The following is a 20,723-nucleotide window of genomic DNA, read 5'->3' on the forward strand; positions in this document are numbered from 1 at the left end:
TTTCCGGGGACAGGAAAACCTCGCATGACATCGAGTTGATGGTGGTTCCCAGATGAAGGAGGGACGTGGTTGGACGCAGATGGCTCTTGGGCAGGTTGAGGACAAACCCATGGTTTCGCAATGAGTCCATCGTGACCTGCAGGTCTCGGAGAGCCTGATCTCGAGAAGGCGACAACACCAACACGTCATCTAAATAACAATTGATGTGTATTGGAATTGAGCGAAGGGAAGCTGCCAACACTGCCAGAAGTTTGGTGAACGTGCGCGGGGCCGAGGAGAGGCCGAATGGCAAGGCCCGGTATTGATAATGGCGGCCGTTGAAGTGAAACCGCAGGAACTTCCGATGTGCCGGATGAATGGGCGCATGGAGGTACGCTTCTTTGATGTCTATGGAAGTCATCATGTCGCCTTGGCGGATGGAAGCCAATATGCTCTTTAGAGACTGCATTTTGAATTTTTGGTATTTGATATGCTGATTGAGCGGTTTCAAATCTAGGATTGCCCTCCATCCCCCGGAGTTCTTTGGTACCAGGAACAAGATGGAATAAAACCCTAGGCCTTCCTGCCCCTTGGGTACCTGTTCTATGGCCCTGATGGTGAGAAGATGGAATATCTCGGCGTCCATAAGGCGCCGTTTCGACGGGCACCTGGGCACAGGGCACCTGATGAACCTCCTCGGGGGGATGGATAGAAATTCTAGAGTGAGACCCAAGCTCACCACTTGAAGGGCCCAGGCGTCTGATGTGAGCTCCGCCCATTGGTGGGCAAAGGCCAAGAGACGTCCTCCTATGGCCCCTACCTCCTGCGAGTCAGCGGTATCTACGAAAGGAACGGTTGCCCGCTCCTCGGGAGGACCGTCTACTCTGCGCCTGACCCTGCTGGCGCCCCCTGTCTCTGGCCCCAGCTCGGTCCTGGCCACGGTCCTGTGCCTGGGAGAACCCCCTGGTGTAGTTGGGGACATAGGGGGCGGAAGTAAACCCCGAGTCCCCAGACCGAAAGGGCTGCCGCCTACTATAAGGCTGTGGCCTCCTAAGTACACGGGCGCTGGTGGAGGGAAGCACCTTGCGTTTGTCCCGAGTCTCAATGAGAATGGGATCCAGCACTGCACCAAACAAGGCCCCGCCCTTGAAGGGCGTGGATGCTAGGCGCCACTTAGATTTGACATCAGCTTGCCAGTGGCGGAGCCAGAGCAAGCGGCGAGAGGCCACATTGGAAACCACGGCTCGGGATGCAAATTTTGCCGCGCTAAGGGTGGCATCTGCAGAATACTCTAAGGCCGCTATCAGCTTGGTGACATCCTGATGGAGGCACAGTTCCTCCGGATCCAGCCTTTCCTGTAGTTGTCTCAGCCAAACTAAGGAAGTCCTATTAAAGAAGGAAGCTGCAGTAGCGGAACGTAAGGCCCACGCCGCTGCCTGATGAGTTTTACGAATGACCGATTCGGCCTTGCGGTCCTCGGCCTTCAAACCTTCTGAAATTTCAGAAGGAATTAACGCCGGTGAAGCAAGAACAGCAATGGGAGCATCCACCGTGGGAAACTGGAGGAGTGCCTCCAACTCTGGGGAAGATGTGTAAAGTTTCCTATCTCCAGACCCTGGAGGCTTAACTGCGGTTGGCTCATCCCACTGCTTCTGGATTAAATCAAGAAAAAGCTTGGGAGATGGGATAAAATCCTGTAAGGCCACCTGCTCAGCAAAGAGCCGCTCGGTGGCATCCAGGCCCACAGCAGCACTTTCTCCAGAAACCGCCTCCCCCATGTGGGCGGTAGTCTTGGCCTTATACAGCAGAGACTTGAAAAGAGTGTGCCTGAAGAGCCCAGGGGCAGTAGGCTGATCCATAGGTAGGCCCTCATCACCAGAAAAATCCCTATCCGGGATTTCACCTTCCTCCACTAAAGGAGATTGTGCACTAAACACAGAGGGGAAAGGGGAAGGAGGATCCATTTGCAGGATGGAAGAATCCCCTTGCAGTGCCTGAGGAGCTAGGCCCGAGTAGGCCATAGTAGGCCTGGAGGCCTGGGATCTACGCATTAATTCCGCATCCACCCCTCTGGAAATAGCCTCTGAGATCATGCTGTAAAAATCAGCAGGAAGGCCCAAATCCTGGCCCTCCAGAGGCCTGAGGCCTGCAGCTGTGGGGGTGAATGTGGCAGAAGGCCCAGCGCGTGGAGGCGAACGAAGAGAAGCCCCACTAGCCTCAGAAATAATTGGGGGAGATTGAGGCCCGAAAACCCCTACCTCAGGAAGCGGGGCCTGGGGAAGCTGAATATCAGGGGACCAACCCTGCTCAACGACTCGCACCGGAGAAACAGGCTGCTGAATCAGAACCGGAGGGGAACAAATGGGAGCCCCAGATGCCTTGGGGGGAGCCTTGGCCTTATCTTTGCGCTTGTGCGACTTATCCCGAACAGTAGATGAGGCTCGAGGCCTGCTACTGGAAGCCCTGGTCGTGGCCTTGCTAGGCCCAGGGTTATCCCCCCCCTCGCCAGGGGAACGGGGCTCAGAAACTGGCCTGACAGTACCTTGCACTACCGATTGATCAGCCATAGTATGAATTTGAAAGAGCTCAATCAGCGAAACAAAGGAAATCCAGTATTAATCCTGAGAAATTATCAATTAGTCAAGAGAGAATTGAAATAGGTCTGTAGGCTTGGACTGAGTAAGAGAAACTGAATGGAAACAGAAGTCCAGTCAGAGGAAGCGTGACTTTGAAATTTGCATACTCAGTCTCAAGGCTAGAGGGCTAAGTTAACCCATGATTGGATTCCCGGAGCAGCACACAGGAGAAATAAAGACAATCCAATATCTAATTGCCCCATAGTGCAAAGCATTCAATGAATTCCGGCAGTATCAGCATACCATTTATTTAGCAAAACTTTTCTCTAACCCATCACAAAAGCTGAAAACCAAGAAGAATCTTTTGAAAATGCCAAACAAAAGCTTACTGGAAAGGAAGGTGGAAGCAGAATGTGTTTTGGAGAGCAAGTCAAGGAGCCTACAGCAACAACAGCCTTCACAGGAATTGTTAGGATCTAAAGAAAAGGGAGGAAGCAAAATATAAACGTAATAATCTGAATCTTAGATTAATTTTTGTATCAACACATTTCTACCGATATTTTATGCACCATGAAAATCTATTTTGTAAAACATATGTATGCTCATGTTTTCTTAAAAATATCCACCATTCTTTTCAAAGATTGACCACCCCAAAATTGAAAATCAGAAACAAAACAAAAAATTTCATGATGCCTTCCTGTATCAGATTTGTGATTAAGAAGCTAGTGCTTCTTAAAGAAATCAAACTGCCCTGTGCTTTGCATTTTGGGGGGATCTGGGTCATTTTTATGTTATAGCAATTTAGTACTTTTCCTGTGTACTTGGCATCAAATTAATGTAACTTACTTTCAGAAAACAAACTTATAAAAATAAGTGAAACTTCTGGTTTTGACAGAAGTTGTTCATACAGGCAGTTCTCAATTTACAACCACAACTGGGATGCTATGTTGGCCGCAGAGCAACATAGTTGTTAAGCAAGATGCCCATGTAATTGCTTCACTCAACAACTGCAGTTCTGGCACTCCAGTTACAGTCATTATATGATCTCCTGGAAAGTTAAGTGGAACTCAATTCCTCGGCATAGGAAGCCCTTTCACTCTCAAATGTTCCTGAAGTCTACCAAAGGATGCCACCTCATTTCTGTGCAACTTGTATGTAGATGCACAGCAGACTGTAGATAGAGCTGGAACCCTTAAGATGTCTCTTCTTTTCCTGCAGCCTACTGAGGAATTTCAGCTCCCCTCCATCTGTAACCCTCCTTGCTGGCTTCCCCATTGGAAGCTGGCAGAAAAGACTGCAAAGGTTCATCACATGATCATGGAGAACTTAGCAACCAGTCGAAAATGTGACCTAGTTGCCAAGCACCCAACATACAGTCAAATAATAGGGAGGGGGATGTTTTAGGGGTTTTGAAGCACTCTTTTCATTCTCTATTGTAACTTTGAACAATGATTAAATGATCATTCATAAGTCAAGGGTTATCTCTAAAATAAGTAATCAAGGATTATAACTAATAATGAATATATTGGCAAGCAAAAAATATCAGTAGTTGTAAATCAAAATAGCTACCTGGAAGTACATGTGTTTTTCCTTTTTAAATTTGTTTAGTTTGGTTTCTACTTTCATACATAATACTTTCAGGCTCAATATAATTTACATAATATAATATAATTTACAATTTTGAAATACCTCATAATCTGTTGTGATTTGTATAGCTCCATCATGGATCCCTTCAAGTTCTTTTGGTAATAATCTTACTCTGAATACAGTATATGAACCAGGCATCAATGTTACCTGAAAAATAAAAGTAATTATATACTCCAACTTAGTCTCCTATTCCCCCTCCCCCCAAAAAATTAACAGTTATCTGAGTGATTTCTGTGTTGAAAGAATAAGAACTATGCTTTATTCATTAAGTGTAAATTGCCCATCAATTGTTATTTGTATCAGACAATATATTTTAGAACAGCTGTGTTCAGCTCAAATTATCTTGAAGGCTGCATGAATATTTATTATTATCCTAATGGACACAGCACTAAAATCTGATAAGGCTCTGAATTCTTGTGATTAAAACAAATACTGCAAAAAAGTGTGCAGTTCCTCCTTTTTCTGTAGTTTTGTGGCAATAAGGCATTTCTTAATACAGCAGCAGCAATAATATTGATTCAAATCTATAATCAGCACAATGCCGGCATAACTGCTTATTCTTTCTGAAAATGATTGAGCATCCACATAGTGAACCTAAATGGCCTGACGGATGCAGAGGATATCCAGATCCTACTATTGCTTCTCTGATGAGGAGTTTCTTAACTGAGATACCAGAAAAAGCCTTAGACCAGTGCAGGAACTTGACCCACCTGTCATTACCACAGTTCTCACTGCTATAGCTTCAGGATGAGAAGTGTGGTTCTGTATCTGGGTGGGTTAAGCTGAGGGGGGGGACGACTTCATTTTAGTTGCATATAAAGAAATTCCTGCTCCCTGCTCCCACTGTCACATTTATCCTTGATTTAAATCAAGAAGAATGGTGATGAACTTGGCATGGCCCCAGCAATGGTGTGAAGATGTCTTGATGTAGAGTTAGGAGTGCAGGTATCCCTGAGCTTACCTGTCCAGGAACAAAGCAGTGCTTCCTACTCTAAGTCATAGAAAGGTGGAACTTTAGCAGTCATGGGAGAAACTAGCTGCCCCTGGCCTGTCCTATGACAAGTTGCAGTTTGAGATCCCTGCATGGCACACTTTGTCATCAGACTAACAAAGAATTGGAAATGTGTTGCCTTCCTGCTTTTTACCATTCTTCTCTACCAGTGATTGACGAAAAGGCTCACAAAATAATCTTGAAGCTGGATGCAGCATGCAGTCTCTGTTTTAGACATATTCCTGTACTTTTGTTGGGGGCATTATGGAATTGATTTGCCATTAATTTATTTCAGAATGTTTTTTTTTTCATTTTCCCAATCAAGCCAACAGCTCTGGAATCCACAGAAAGTCTCCCATCAAAACATTATCAGACAGCCCTGCTTATCTTCCAATATTAGCCCAGGTTAGATTATCAAATGAGGGTATCGACCGTTGACTTACCTGAACGGTCCTTCTATGTGTGCTGCGAGGGGAATCCAAGCATGGGTTAACTTTGTCCATTAGCCTAGAGACTGAATTATGTAAATTGGTGACCACGCCTCCTCTGACTGGATGGGTCAGTTTTGTACAAAGTCAGCCGTTTAATGATGTATAACAAGAACAATAACAAATAATGGCCGTAGCCCAAAAGGTAAACAACATGACAGAACAAGTCACAACTAGATAAGCCAGTCATAGTCAAGTCACAAATCAGTGAAAGTCAGTCAAGTCAAAGTCACGACAGCCCTGGCCAGCCGAAGCTGCAGGCGGGTTTGGATTCCCCTCGCAGCACACATAGAAGGACCGTTCAGGTAAGTCAATGGTCGTTCTCCTGTGTGCTGCTTGGGGAATCCAAGCATGGGACATGCCAAAGCAGTTAAGGTCCAGGGCGGGAGCTAGGCTGGCCAGGGTCCCCCACGGGGGGGAGCACCTGTTGCAGTACACGCCGCCCAAAGGAAGCCTCAGCCGAGGCATACACGTCAACCTTGTAATATCTGATGAACGGTGAAGGCGAAGACCAGGTAGCCGCTCTACAGATTTCTTCCACTGAGGCTTGCGTGGCCCAGGCCGCTGTGGTGGCCGCACTCCTGGTAGAATGAGGAGTGATGCGCCTGGGGACCTGTCGAGATTGGCTGTCATAAGCAAGAGCGATGCACGCCTTCAACCATCGACCTATCGTATGGGACGAAACCTTCTGGCCCATGGATGATGGTTGAAAGGACACAAAAAGGGCTTCTGGCCGCCTGAAGGACGCTGTGCGCTTCACGTAGCGACGAAGAACCCTGCGCACATCCAGGTGATGCCACTGGCGCTCCCGCAGATGAGAAGGGTTGGGGCAAAAGTCCGGAAGGACGAGCTCCTGAGCCCTGTGAAACAATGTGTTGACTTTCGGTAGAAAGGCTGGGTCCAAACGGAGAACGACTCTGTTGGGATGGAATATACAGAGATCCGCCCGAACTGACAATGCCGCTAATTCGGAAATGGCTGGCTGATGTAATAGCCACCAAGAACACGGTCTTAAGAGTCAGTAGTCGAAGACTGATGGAAGTAATAGATTCGAATGGAAAAGCCATAAGCGCTCTGAGTACTAAAGTCAAATCCCATGTAGGGTAGCGGTGCACGGTCGGAGGCCGGATGTTGGCCGCTCCTTTCAGGAAAGCCTTGACTTGCGAATGTTGGGACAAGGAACGTCTCTGACCTCCCCCAATCACCGTGGCAAGGGCCGTGACCTGCCTGCGGAGCGTATTGGGTGCCAAATCTTTGGTAAGTCCAGATTGCAGGAAGTCCAACACCCGGGGCACCGAATCTTGGAGAGGGTCAGCCCCAAACCGACGGCACCACCTGCAGGCCTGCCAAGTAACCTCATAAATTCGAGTGGTGGAAGGGCGACGGGCCGCTTGAATTGTGTTGATGACCTCACTGGAATAATGAAGGTCAGTCAGAATAGCCCGCTCACGTGCCACATGGCTAATTGCAACAACTGGGGGTTCGGATGCACGAGGGCCCCCTGGTTGAGCCGGATCTGATCGTCTGGAATCCTCCACGGACGCGAGATCGACAGGTGCACCAGCTCGGCATACCAGGTCCGCTGGGGCCACATCGGAGCCACTAAGAGAACCTCCGCTCGTTCCGACAGTATCTTCTGGATGACCGCCGGAATCACTGGTAGAGGCGGGAAGGTGTAGAGGAGGCCAGCCGGCCACGGGCTGCGCAAGGAATCCACTCCCTCCGCCCCAGGAGTCACATACCTGGAGTAAAACCGGGGCAGTTGTGCATTGTGGGGCTGCGCGAACAAGTCCACTGACGGATGGCCGAATCGGTGGGATAGCTGCTGGAAGAGGTCGGGGTGGAGCTGCCATTCTGCATGGTCCACTGTGGCTCTGCTCAGCCAATCCGCCTGGACGTTGGAGTCGCCCGAAATGTGTTCCGCCTGAAGGGACAGCAGTCTGGACTCCGACCAATGATGCAACTTCTCTGCCTCCAGCATGAGGGCCCTGGAATGCGTGCCCCCTTGGCAGTTGACATGTGCCTTGGCGGCCACATTGTCGGTCAAGATGAGAACGTGCTTGTGAGTCACAATGTCCTGGAATTCTCGCAGGGCCAGTCGGATGGCCCGTAACTCTAGCCAACTGATGCTGTTGGACAGCTCCCGATCCGACCAACGACCCTGTGCCACCCGATCCAGGACATGGCCGCCCCATCCGAACAGGCTGGCATCCGTCGTAACCTGGATGCATTCTGGCTCCTTGAACGGGCACCCCTTGAGAAGCTTGGAGGACGCCCACCACTGGAGTGATCTGAGGGGCTTGGGCGGAAGACAGACCTTGAGTTGGGAATGACTGGTGTGGGACCTCTGATAGGGAAGCAGGAACCATTGGAGTGGTGGTGCGTGAAACCTGGCCCAGGGAACGATGTTGATGCAAGAAATCATCTTCCCTAACAGCTGAGAGAGTAGGGCCAGGGGCACAAGCCGCAAGGCTTACACTTGAGATGCCAGCCGTTGGATGCTCTGTCACCTCTCCAGAGACAGGAAAACTTCGCAGGTAACGGAGTTGATGACAGTCCCTAAGTGAAGCAGCGAAGTAGTTGGCTGCAGATGGCTCTTGGGAAGATTCAGCACGAATCCATGCCTCCGCAGGGAGTCCATTGTTACTTGAAGATCCCATAGGGCCTGCTCCCGGGATGGCGACAGGACCAAGATGTTGTTTAAATAACAATTCACTTTCACCGGTACCGACCGAAGTGAGGCCGCCACCACTGCAAGGAGCTTGGTAAAGGTGCGAGGGGCTGATGAAAGACCGAAAGGCAAGGCCCGGTATTGGAAATGATGGCCTGCAAAATGGAAGCGCAGAAAACGGCGGTGTGCCGGATGGATGGGCACATGGAGGTACGCCTCCTTGATATCGACTGATGTCATCATGTCGCCTTGGCGGATGGATGCCAGGATGCTCTTTAAGGACTGCATCTTGAACTTCTGATACTTGATGTACCAATTGAATCTTTTCAGATCTAGAATGGCTCGCCATCCTCCTGAGTTTTTGGGCACCAGAAATAGAATGTAGTAAAACCCTAGGCCTTCCTGCCCTGCGGGAACCTGTTCTATGGCATTTATGGAGATGAGATTATGTATTTCAGCGTCCATGAGGCACCGCTTTACTGAGCATCTGGGCATGGGGCACCTGATGAATCGTCTTGGAGAGAAATTCCAGAGTGAGTCCCAGCCTCACCACCTGAAGGGCCCAGGCGTCGGATGTGGTTTCCGCCCATTGATGAGCGAAAGCCAGAAGACGCCCGCCCACTTGCTCCTCCCTTTGAGAGTTACCGGTACCTCCGAAAGGACTGGTTCCCCGAGCCACGAAAAGATCTCCTGTTGTGGGATTGTGCCTGGTATTGTTGGCGCACCCTATCTCTGCCCCCCCCGGTCCTGGCCGTGGTCCTGCAACTGGTGGAAACCCCTGTTGTAATGGGGAACGAAAGGGGCCGCTGTGTAACCAGAGTAGCCTCCCCGAAAGGACTGGCGTCTGTTATATGGTTGATGTCTTCTGTTATTACGCCCCCCCCCCAGGAGGGAAGAACCTTGCGTTTGTCCCTGGTTTCTATGAGTATGGGGTCGAGGACGGATCCAAATAAGGCCCCGCCCTGGAAGGGCATGGAGGCCAGGCGCCATTTAGACTTAATGTCAGCCTGCCAATGGCGGAGCCACAAGAGGCAACAAGATGCCACATTTGACACCACATCGCGAGAAGCGAATTTGGCAGCATTGAGCGTGGCATCCGCCGAAAACTCTAGAGCAGCCATAAACTTAGTAACGTCCTGGTGAAGGCGAACCTTATCAGGGGCCAATCTCTCCTGTAACTGCTTAAGCCAGAGCACAGAAGTTCTATTAAAGAACGATGTCGCAATAGCAGCACGTATGGCCCAGGCCGCAGCTTGGTGGGTCTTACGAATAACTGTCTCCGCTTTGCGGTCCTCTGCCTTCAGACCCTCAGAAATCTCAGACAGAATCAGAGCAGGGGAAGTTAGGGCCGCCACTGGCAGATCCACAGTTGGGAATTGTAAAATGCCTTCCAAGTCAGGGGTGGAAGTGTACAGCTTCCTGTCCCCATTGCTGGGCGGGTTAACCGCCGTTGGCTGGTCCCATTGTTTTTGAATGAGATCCATGAAGAGTTTTGGGGAAGGAATCATTTCCTGCAATGAAACTGGTTCAGCAAAGAGGCGCTCAGTAGTGTCGAGGCCTACAGCCGAACTGTCCTTGGGAGCTACCTCTCCCATATGAGTAGTGGCCTTAGCTTTAAACAATAAGGATTTGAATAGAGTAGGTTTAAACAGGCTAGAAGAATTAGGCTGATCAAAGATCAGGCCCTCATCATCAGAGAACTCCCTATCTATCAACTCCCCTTCCTCCACCAAGGCCGAATCCTCACTATAAGTAGAGGGGGGAGGAGAAGAAGAAGGCCCTGCCTGCAGATCAGGAAGATCTATATGTGGAGCCGGGATAGGAGGCCCACCTTGGGAACTAACAATCACCGGGGCCTGGTTCCTTCGAAGCAGCTCAGCATCCACCTCCCTGGATATGGCTGCAGAGATCATCTGGTAAAGGTCTGGGGATAGGCCCAGGTCATAGCCTTCCATAGGCCTTAGGCCTGCAGCAGTGGGAGTAAATGTGGCAGAAGGCCCAGCATGTGGCATTAGGTAGGCCGAAGCAGCCTGGGCCTTGGGCAATACTGAGGGGGGTTGGATCCCCACCCCCCCTGCCCCAGTTTCAGAAATAGCAGGGAGAGATCGATCCGGGGACCAGGACTGGTGCCCTGCTGGCTGCGGAGCTGGCGAAACGCGCTGAGGCAATAGCGTAGGAGGGGAACTCCTACCCTCCCCAGAGGTCTTAGAAGCTGACTTGGTCTTATCCTTCTTTTTGTGGCCCTTATCAGGGGCCCCGGAGGCCTCCCTGGGCCTCTGGCTGGTGGCTCTAGAGGTGGCTCTGCCAGGCCTCGAACTAACCCCCGCTTGGGCAGTACCCTGGTTATCATTAGAGGGCTCAACTGTACCTCCCAGAGAAGAATGATCAGCCATTGTAATGATTAGATGCGAAAAGACTCAAAGGGCACAAGGCACAGCGTTCACTTGCAAAGAGAAAGGACCGTGTGGTCAGCAAGAGCGGCAATGCAACGAACTTCTCTCCAAGGCAAACAAAGCCGAAGTGAGTGAAGTGGGAGGGCCAATGAGTCAGCAACCTCCTTTTTAAGCGCGAGGGAAGGCAACGCCCGATCCCTACAGCGCCTGCGCTCCGAACGGCTCCAAAATGGCGACCGCAATTCAGGCGCCAAATTTAAAAGTCAGCAGTGAGCGAAAATGCCGCCCTCGATTTCCACAACGGGAATCAGCTCAGCGGCGGCGATGGTGCACTCCCAAGATGACCAACGGTCCAGTGGTGGGACAAACCGCGCCGCGCACGGCGGGTGGGTCCCAGCGGCAGAAGAACGAGCCGCGCTGCGAACGGCAGGCGTTTCACTGGCTCCCGATGTGGCGGGCTCCCCAGCTACAAGGTCGGCGGAAGCCTTAAATCACACGCTGCGATTACGAGCCCCCAAGCCCCAAACAGCAAAAAAGCGCTTGCCGCCAAGTGCCTCGCAAAGGCACCAATAGCCTGCAGCTAAAACCTCAGAGCCAACAGCGACAAAGGCAATGCAAATACCTGATCGAGGCAACGAGCCATAAAAGGTCTGGGCAGGCAGCGAACTGCCGCCTCTCCCTTCGCCAAACTTAAACTTCCACAAATCCAAGAAAAACATTGAAAGGAAATCCAAGATGAAGTATAAAATTGTCTCATTAGTCTGGAGAAGAATTGGTATACGTCTCTTTCGGCTGGACTGAGTTAAAAAAACTGACCCATCCAGTCAGAGGAGGCGTGGTCACCAATTTACATAACTCAGTCTCTAGGCTAATGGACAAAGTTAACCCATGCTTGGATTCCCCAAGCAGCACGCAGGAGAACTTTATTTTTATCACTTTGAAATAAATTTCTACTTTTTTTTAACAGGTGAAAGAGCCAAGACTACCAGGAATTGCTTCTTATCTTGTGAAAACATCAGGCACATTAAATATACTGGGACCAACTATGTTATTAAACATTTAAATCATAATACATGTTTTTTATCTAGAGAATAAATACAAGAGGTAGTAAGGAACTTCAAGAAATATGTAACTTACCGAAGTTTGATCCAATATACTGGCCTTTTCCAAGTCTGGAAGACTAGCAATTATTGTAGTTCTATTGCCTTTTTCAGCAGCTAGGAGTTCTATGGTCAAACCATCACCTATAATATTCCAGCTTTTTAGGAAAAGCTTAAAAAAATAGGATAGTATTAGCATAAATATGAATGATAGGAAGGAAGGAAGGAAGGAAGGAAGGAAGGAAGGAAGGAAGGGAGGGAGGGAGGGAGGGAGGGAGGGAGGGAGGGAGGGAGGGAGAGTTCTTACCTGAATTGGGTTACTGTTAAGCACTGCAAACATAATGGTGCTAGTTTCCGTGGCACTTAATATACCAAAGTCAATTATTTGTTCATCAGGTTTTTGGGGCAATATAAAATACTAAAAAGAATAACAATATTGATTATATTAAAAGAAAGATACCTCATATATCTGTTAGTATAGTGACTAACCCAAATCTTCTTGTCCACCCCAACATTATTTATTCACTAGAATATTTAGATGTGTATAAATAATCATTGTAATAACATTGTATTTGCCTTTTAGCTATCTGGCCTGAGATCACACCTCTACAGAAAAGCCAGCATCTGAATTCACTAATGTGCCAAGTCAAGTTGTTTAAATGTAGCAGTATAAGTAACTAAATCCTATGTTTTAAACAGTTATGTAGGTTTATTTCTGTCCTACCCAATATATATATATATATATATATATATATATATATGTATGTATGTATGTATGTATGTATGTATGTATGTATGTATGTATGTATATGTACACATATACATATATATATATACACACACAGATATACATATACATACATACATACATACATACATAGTTATGTATCCCTGCACTTTTTCTGACATTAGCCAATGGGAGAAGGCGTTTCTCTTTGGATTTAGATCCCTCCTATATTTGGCCGTGACCCGTCAAAACCGCGGTCCACAAAAGTGCGATCGACGAAAGCGCGCATTTGACGTCATCACAGCGCAACAAAAAAATCAAAAATTGAAATAACAATAAAATTAAAGCAAGCCGATTCACATAAAGGTAAGGGTTAGGTTTAGGGTTAGGTTAAGGGTTAGGTTTAGGGTTAGGGTTAGGTTAAGGGTTAGGTTTAGGTTTAGAGCGTTAGGGTTACGTTAAATTTTACGTTAAAGGTTAGCGTTAGGTTTAGCATTAGGTTAAGGGTTAGGTTTAGGGTTAGATTTAGGCTTAGGTTAAGGGTTAGGTTTAGGGTTAGGTTTAGGGTTAGGTTTAGGGTTAGGTTTGGGGGGGTTAGGGTAAGGTTTTCGCTTTATTTTTACATTTTTCCATCACAGCGCGATGTTTTTGTCGCGCTGTGATGACGTCAAATGCGCGCTTTCGTCGACCGCGATTTTGTCGTCCGCGGTTTTATGGTGGAACCATATTTGGCAACTTCTGATTTCATCAGGCTATTTTCCAAAGCACCAAATTAGTGTAAAGTGAATTCTACAGCTAGTGCATATCCTTTAATTTAGATTTAAGTAAATGGAAAGACTAAAATTTAAAGTTTCATTTTGGGTTCAGATAAAACACTTCACTACATATAAAATTACAATGAAACTCAGTGATTTTCAAAACAAGGGAGGGGAAAAAAGTCAAATAATGTAGTACTCACATCTAAAAACCCAGTATATACTCTCACAGGTAGATGAAATTTAGAGGCATTGGTAATGAGCAGAATATTGTTATCAATGTGGAAAGATGATAAAGAAGCCACAAAATAAAGAGTGAAAATATATCTGGATTCATTTGGTGGAATTAAAACTGGTTTGCTGAAGTTGTGAACCTAGTTTAATAAATAAAGCAAGAGTTAACTTTAAACACAATTTGTGTAACATTGAATAGTTATAAAATAATGCCATATATAATGGAGCTTACTTTAAATGTTGCTTTGATTTCTTCAGGAAGTATTATATCATGAATGAAGACTGCAAAATTGAATGTGTTTGTTAAAAAGATTGATCTTTCCACAGAGTCTGTTGGACTGTCATGAATATGAAACAATGTTGCTGCATGATCAAATCCCAAATATCTATTTCAAAAGAACAACATTGAGGGGGAGAATAGTAGTTATTACACATTTCTAACAACATTGAATTAAGATTGTTTTGGAAAGTTTAATATAGTACTTCTGCAAAAAGCATTTTAAACCCAAACTTATTCTTCATTTCCAGATTAAAAAGCCCAGGAGGGTCTTTGTGCAACTGCAGGTTGTGCACCAGTTATGTCCTTCATGGACCAACAAGCCCTACTCACGGTCACTCATGCCCTAGTCACTTCCCATCTTGACTATTGCAACATGCTCTACATGGGGCTACCCTTGAACAGCATCTGGAAGTTTCAGTTCGTGCAAAATGTAGCAATCTGCATGGTTTTATGCACATTCAGTGTATCACCTCTCCTGTGGGAGCTGCATTGTTTGCAGATTTGCTTCTGGATGCAATTCAAGGTGCTGGTTGTCACCTTTAAAGCCCTTCATGGATTGGGACCAAGTTATCTGAAGGATCGTCTCTTCTCACATCTATCCAATCCACCAGAGCAGGGAGGCAAGGAATGTTGCGGGTCCCATCCCTTAGGAAGATACACCTGGCGGGACCCAGAAGGAGGGATTTCTCCGTGGTGGCTCCCTCTCTCTGGAACTTCATTGCCCTGGAGATTAGAATGGCCCCCACTCTCTCTTCCTGAAGGCACTGTAGGCCTAATTCTGCCAGCAGGCCTAGGGAACACAGAGCAGGATGAAGCTCATTTGATGGCTCGTGGGATGTGTTGTTGTTGGAGTGGGGTGAGGTGTTATTTTATTACTATATTATTTATTATATGGTTCTCTCTTTTATTAGTTTTATTGTTTATATATATATTATATTCTTGTAAGCTGCCTTAAGTCGCCATCTGTGAACAGGCAGCAACATAAATTCCCAAACAAACAAATATATCTCAATTAATATATTTTGCCAAAATTAGACATAAAGTCATTCAAATAAACAAAGAGTGGGCAACTTCCAACCCCAAGGCTATATAAGCAGTGGTCCCCAATCTTTGTAACTTGGGGGCCCACTGAGGGGGGAGGAGAGGGAGAAACTGGCCCTTCCAACTGGGTTGGTGTGGGTCGGCTCATTGCTTGCTCATGCGAGTTGAGTTGCGTGTGCCAGCCTACCACTCATACAACTCACTTCCGAACCAGCCATGGCCCAGTACTGGGCCACGGCCAAAGGGTATCCCCCACCTATACAGACATACCCTCTATTTCAATAACATGATTCTGATAAATTATTCCATGCTATCCAGTTCAATTACATCGTATTTAATAGAAATCAATAGTGAAGGATATATACTGCCCTTTCCCCAAATCCAGGAAAACAATGGAAAAATCATAATCTTGCTTTGACACTCTTCAAATAAACTATATCTCGCAAGCCTGAAGTAATTTCACATCGCTATCAAGAGCTATGCAATTGTTTAACTACCTGTCTATAAAATGTTGTGCAAAGTCAAAAATGCAAAGCAATTAAAAAAAAACACATGCTAATGTAACCTTACCCATCCAATACTTCTGCCTGATATGGAATTTCAAGTTTTGAATAGGTCTTCTCTTTTGCTTTCACAGTTATTTTTCCAGAAAATTGTGCAGGTCGTTTCGCTTTTGATGCTATATATGCACATTTGCATACACATACATGAATAAAAAGAATCAATGTTTATATTTTTAACTATACATATTTTAACATATATTAGAATGTAACTGTTTATTTTGATATTTAAGCATAATACTTTAAGACATTAACTACTAACTAAAAGTGAAGTACTCCTTTATTTTTTTTAGTCAAAAGGAGAAAACGGAGTCTTCAACATATTCTACACTTTGAATTGTTTTGTGTACTACTGTATATTGAAGCAAATACAGTAAACAGTAAAATTTAAGGATTGGAGAAGACCATGCAGATAATCTACAGTAGTGCAAACTTCAGCTCACTGCTTGAATCCATTACTACATTATATGGCATCTACTGAAACATTTAAAGCAGCAGCACATAACCCTTCTTTCTTGGAATAACAATTTTATCAATTTTATCTTTGACATGGCAGTCTTTCAAAAATTTGAAGACAGCTGTCACTCAGCAGACTTTTCTTCTCCAAGCTAAACATGCTCAGTTCCTCCCAATGTTCCTCAAAGGTTTTTTTTCCTTTTAAGTTGCTGATGAACACTCACTGAATACAATCATTAGCTAGCTTTTTAAGCATTTAATGGTAGCGTAGCCCACTCTCTTTGCCATCCTCTATATAAAAATCTCATGAGAGCCTCTTTAGAACTTTGCTGAAGTTGAGGTATGCTATGTTTGCTGCAATTTGATGAACAACCAATCATATGCAGTCACAAATCAATTTATCCCTGATTTTGTTCACTGATTCCTCTTTTAAATTAACTACTTTTGCAAGTAATTCATGCAACCTGTTGAAATCCACATGAGGTATTGATTATAATTAGTTATGTCCCCTAGATAAAGGTTTACTAAATGTATAATATTAAATAACTATTTTCAAAATAAAAGCAAATAGTAATACATTTATTTATATTCATTAAAATATTCTTAGCTTTGAATAAAAACTAAAATTTAAAAACCTATTTTGATTTCACTGAATGCTATTACCAACATTATCACGTACCATCAAAACTAATAGTTGCAACTTTGGTATATTTATTTTCAGAAGCTCGCAATGTAATTGGCTTGAAATGGATTGTGATAGCTTCATTTTGGGGTGTGGGTCTAACACTCTGAAAAAGAAACAGTTGTTTTTGCATACTAATAAACAATTCAATCCACTACTATTATTTTTACTTATAATTATCTCAGATCTTCCATTCATTATTGAAAATATTGAAATAAAAGCATTAATTTTAATTCTCAAACACTTACTTAACATTTCATTGTATCTTTTCAACTTTTATTTCTTAGGTTAGACAACATGATGATTAGAACTGTATGCTATCACAAAAATACATTAGAATGACAGCAATCCATAATAATTTGGATTACAAAGAAACCTAAAGCCCTTACATTTTAGATTTGTATAAAAATAATACTAGGTCACCTCCTACATTACGTTAGAAAGTCAACTCTTAGGCATATTGCATGTTATGAAAGAAAATATACAACTTGAACAATTTTAATTTGTTTTAATCTCCAATATCTGTTTTCATAGATTTGAAATTAAAAATACATTGTTATAGCCTGCAAAACGACAATAAAACCACCTACCACCCTGCCTTTTAAGCATTGTCTTTGAATGTGATTGAAGTTCTTTAATAAACGTCTTCAAAAATTAAAAAAATGCACTGCTTAAAGTGATAGGATCCTACCACAGATATAAGTTTTATCATTTTTCTATTTTTGATGTTGCCATGCAATAGGAATTTAAAATATTATAGTAACAGCCAATAGAGTGGGTCCAAAAATGTAATGAGCATTATCGGTGGAGTTAGTTGCTCCTTTTACCTGTGCTTCCTCATCTCCATATAACCTGGTATACTGGCATATTTGAAAGGATAGAGAGGTTCAGGATATCCCATACTTCTACAATGCATGATGCTTAGTAGATCTTGCTATGAGACACGGTTGTCTACATATAAAAGAGCCATGTGAGCCTAACTAGCACTTTGAACTGGATTCAGAAATTGAACCATATCCAGTATAGTGATGGTAGCATAGGCTGAAATACTATGCTCAATTTTAGCAAAAGGCCCATTGCACTTTAGATTAATAGAAGCTTTTAAGGGCATCTTAAAAGGCAGCTCATGTGGAATGTGTTACAGTAACCTGACTGATGGATATACCACTTTCCGTCCTCACACAGCAACTGAAACCTCCTACTAACGAAGAAGTGGAACCACTGCAGAAAAATTATTTTTATCACAAAACCTTACAGGCTGCAGTCTATCTTGTTCCTAAGGCCTAAGGCCCCTATATCTAGTCACCTGTGGGGCAACTCTTCTGATGCAACTAAGGTCTCAAAACAATAATCATCACCTGTTTTCCCAGCATTGGAATGGAGCTATTGGAAGAATCATAAATCTCATGGACAAGTTTTTTGGTTAGGTTATATCGGAATTTTTGACACACCTATGAACTCAAAAATAAAGCAAAACTGCCAATATAAATGTAAATATAAGGCAATAAAAGGCATTATTGCAGCATTCATCAAAAGTTTTGAACTTTCACCAAGCTCAATCAACATAATCACTGGCAGAAATACAGTTGTAGTGTAAAATATTGGGAAGTTACTGAGTTACTTATTCTTGATTTATAGTTTCTTGGCATAGAAATCAAATTACAGCTTTTTGGCTATTTCAGTATTAACATTTCCTTTTTTCTGAAATTCATAAGCTTTGATATAAATGATTGTAAAAGAATAAACACTTTAGTAGCTATAGAAATTGGCTATAGTGTTAAGTGAAAGAATTTAATCCTAGGACTATTTAGATCAGGTTTCAGCTAAATATAGTCTTGGCCTTTCTCATGACATTCGAATGAAGTTTGAAATAGACTTCTTTGCTCTCAAACCATGCTGAAACGATGTCCACAATATAAAAAGTTGTGCTTCCCTACTTATATGAAAAATATTTTAACTTTTAGGGTAAGTTCAAATATATATATGCCAATTTTGCTGTAAAGTGTCAGTGATCAAGCAATTAGGATTCTAAAGGATATTACTATTATTATTATATTTCTCTCTCACCTTATAGCCAAAAGTAAAATACTAGTGAATAGGGCTATCAAATAATCACAACTAAGATAATTAGCTAAATAATTTAACAACAAACATGGAAATGGGTCCTGTCAAGCAGGATTATTTGTATTTTTCTACTATTATGATTAACAACAGCAGTTGTGTGTTTAATTACTGTAGATTTATTTCTTGAACTCAATAGTATATTGTTTAGAAAGTATCCATAGATAATTCTGGACACTGGATATTTTTATTGATACCATTTAAACCATATGATGGGTAACAGATCAGATCCAGGGATTCATGAAATATTTCTTAGGCTACAAATTGTGTCAGATGTATTTACCATATTTTTCAGTCTATAGGACGCTCCGGACCATAAGACGCACATTAGCTTTAGAGGATTAAAACAAGAAAAAAAAATCTGCCTCTGCCTCCCAGCATCCATCCGGTATTCATCTGCCTAGCATCTTTGCAACAAACAGCAGTCTGGTCAGCTTTGGCACGTTATCACAGCCCCAGCATGTGGGTCGTCAAGGCCTCTCTGTTGTGTACACCACTGGTCAGCTGAGTGACAGCTGGATCCCAGTCTCCCGTAGCCCCGCTCATCAGTGGGCTGGCTGACTGGAAACCCTGCCAATTTCTGCTTCCTCTGTGTCTGCTTCCTCTGCCGATAACGCTGGAGCTTTTGCTGCTGAGCAGACTGACAGTTGGATTGGCCTCCCGGAATATCGCCAAACAGCTGTTCTAGGCAGCAGGGGTTGCCACTGCCTATTGCTGCTGCCATTCTGTGGTGGCGATAGGAGGTGGCAATAGGTGGTGGCAATCCCCACTGCCTGGGGGGAGGGGGGGAATGCGTCTTATAGACCAAAAATACAGTGTCTCTTCTATAACAATGTGGTTATGCATATTTTATCTTTAGAGAATTGCTAGACGCTAACAAATACGTTTTTCGAGTTTCTAAATCTGAGTCCAGCAATTGCTTTTATATTAAGGTTTATTTTTGATAACTTTATTATCAATTTAGAGGCAAAACCAGCCAACTGCTGTCTCTACAAGCTACTAACTAATCATAATCCAACGATGTAATTTTCTGTGTGGAAGATGAAGAAAAGATAAAGCTACATTAGATTTAAAACAGCAATTCAAGAATGTCTACGAGCATATGTACGAACAAACATTCTGCTCAACCACTCGCCTAATTAAAATAACAAATGAGAAAACTGATTAGGACACTATAAAAAACACTGCTACATTGCGAATGTGCCAAAACCCCATTTTTAGCATGGTAACTTTAGACAGAATGCACACCAGTATCGCCTCCAGAACTTTGATCTAAAAGTGAATACAGGTAGTCCTCAACTTACTATAGTTCATTTAGTGTCCATTCAAGGTTACATCATTGAAAAAAGTGACTTCTGTTTTTCACACTTACAACCGTTGCAGCATCCCCTTGATCACACAATCAAAATTTAGATACTTGACAACTGAGTCATATTTATTTTGCAGTGTTATCTCCTTTTGCAACCTTCTGACAAGCAAAGTCAATGGGGAAGCCAGATTCACTTAACAATCATGCTATTAACTTAACAACTGCAATGATTCACTTAACTGCTTTGGCAAGAAAAATCATAAAATGGGGCAAAATTCACTTAACAACTGTCTTGTTTAGCAACATAAATTTTGGGCTCAATTGTGGCTGTAAGTTGAGGACTACCTGTATTTTGATTGGCAATAGTTTGAACAAAAATAATTTGGGACATGAGGAGGGTCTCAAAACTATATAATTTTATGGCAATCATAATTCTGTGGGATATTAATCACTTCCTTGATACAAGTATAAGTCTTATCTAATTCAACATAATGAATCAGAGAGACAAAGAAATATTGAGTCAAATGAGGCATATTCTCAAAAACAAATTGTTGATCTTCAACAATCAGACTTCTCTGCAACCATAACCCAGAGATAAAATGAATAGTATACAAATTTAGTCTCAAAATGCTTAGTAAACAAGAAACTTTCATGGCCTAGAAACTTGCTAGGTCCATCTGCCGTCAGGGTAACCCTACTTACATAAAGCACTG

The 20,723-nt window shown here is 43.9% G+C and overlaps 2 protein-coding genes across 2 annotated transcripts in view; both read right to left on the reverse strand.

Annotated features, from left to right (window-relative positions):
- The window catches only part of TMEM131 (transmembrane protein 131), a 91,355-nt gene that overhangs the window by 27,650 nt on the left and 42,982 nt on the right, over window positions 1-20,723 (reverse strand). The window contains exons 12-19 of the mRNA XM_087726333.1: window positions 16,578-16,686; window positions 15,453-15,561; window positions 13,794-13,947; window positions 13,531-13,701; window positions 12,153-12,263; window positions 11,883-12,017; window positions 4,245-4,349; window positions 2,945-3,031 (exon numbers count right to left, since the gene is read on the reverse strand). Of these exons, the coding sequence (XP_087582459.1) occupies window positions 2,945-3,031; window positions 4,245-4,349; window positions 11,883-12,017; window positions 12,153-12,263; window positions 13,531-13,701; window positions 13,794-13,947; window positions 15,453-15,561; window positions 16,578-16,686 (981 nt within the window). The remainder of the gene's footprint in view (window positions 1-2,944; window positions 3,032-4,244; window positions 4,350-11,882; window positions 12,018-12,152; window positions 12,264-13,530; window positions 13,702-13,793; window positions 13,948-15,452; window positions 15,562-16,577; window positions 16,687-20,723) is intronic.
- Window positions 455-2,427, reverse strand: LOC148043298 (lamina-associated polypeptide 2-like). The gene has a single exon (XM_087726336.1). It carries the CDS (start codon window positions 2,070-2,072, stop codon window positions 810-812), a length of 1,263 nt encoding a protein of 420 aa, XP_087582462.1. The 5' UTR covers window positions 2,073-2,427; the 3' UTR covers window positions 455-809.

Source organism: Thamnophis sirtalis, unplaced genomic scaffold (assembly GCF_051295495.1).
Source record: "Thamnophis sirtalis isolate CommonGarterSnake01/CBP01778 unplaced genomic scaffold, rThaSir2_p1.2 scaffold_12, whole genome shotgun sequence".
Lineage (NCBI taxonomy): Eukaryota > Metazoa > Chordata > Lepidosauria > Squamata > Natricidae > Thamnophis > Thamnophis sirtalis.

Bases quoted from the DNA above. Each gene is read 5' to 3' on its own strand.
- LOC148043298 (XM_087726336.1), bottom strand. From the start codon at position 2,072: ATGATCTCAGAGGCTATTTCCAGAGGGGTGGATGCGGAATTAATGCGT.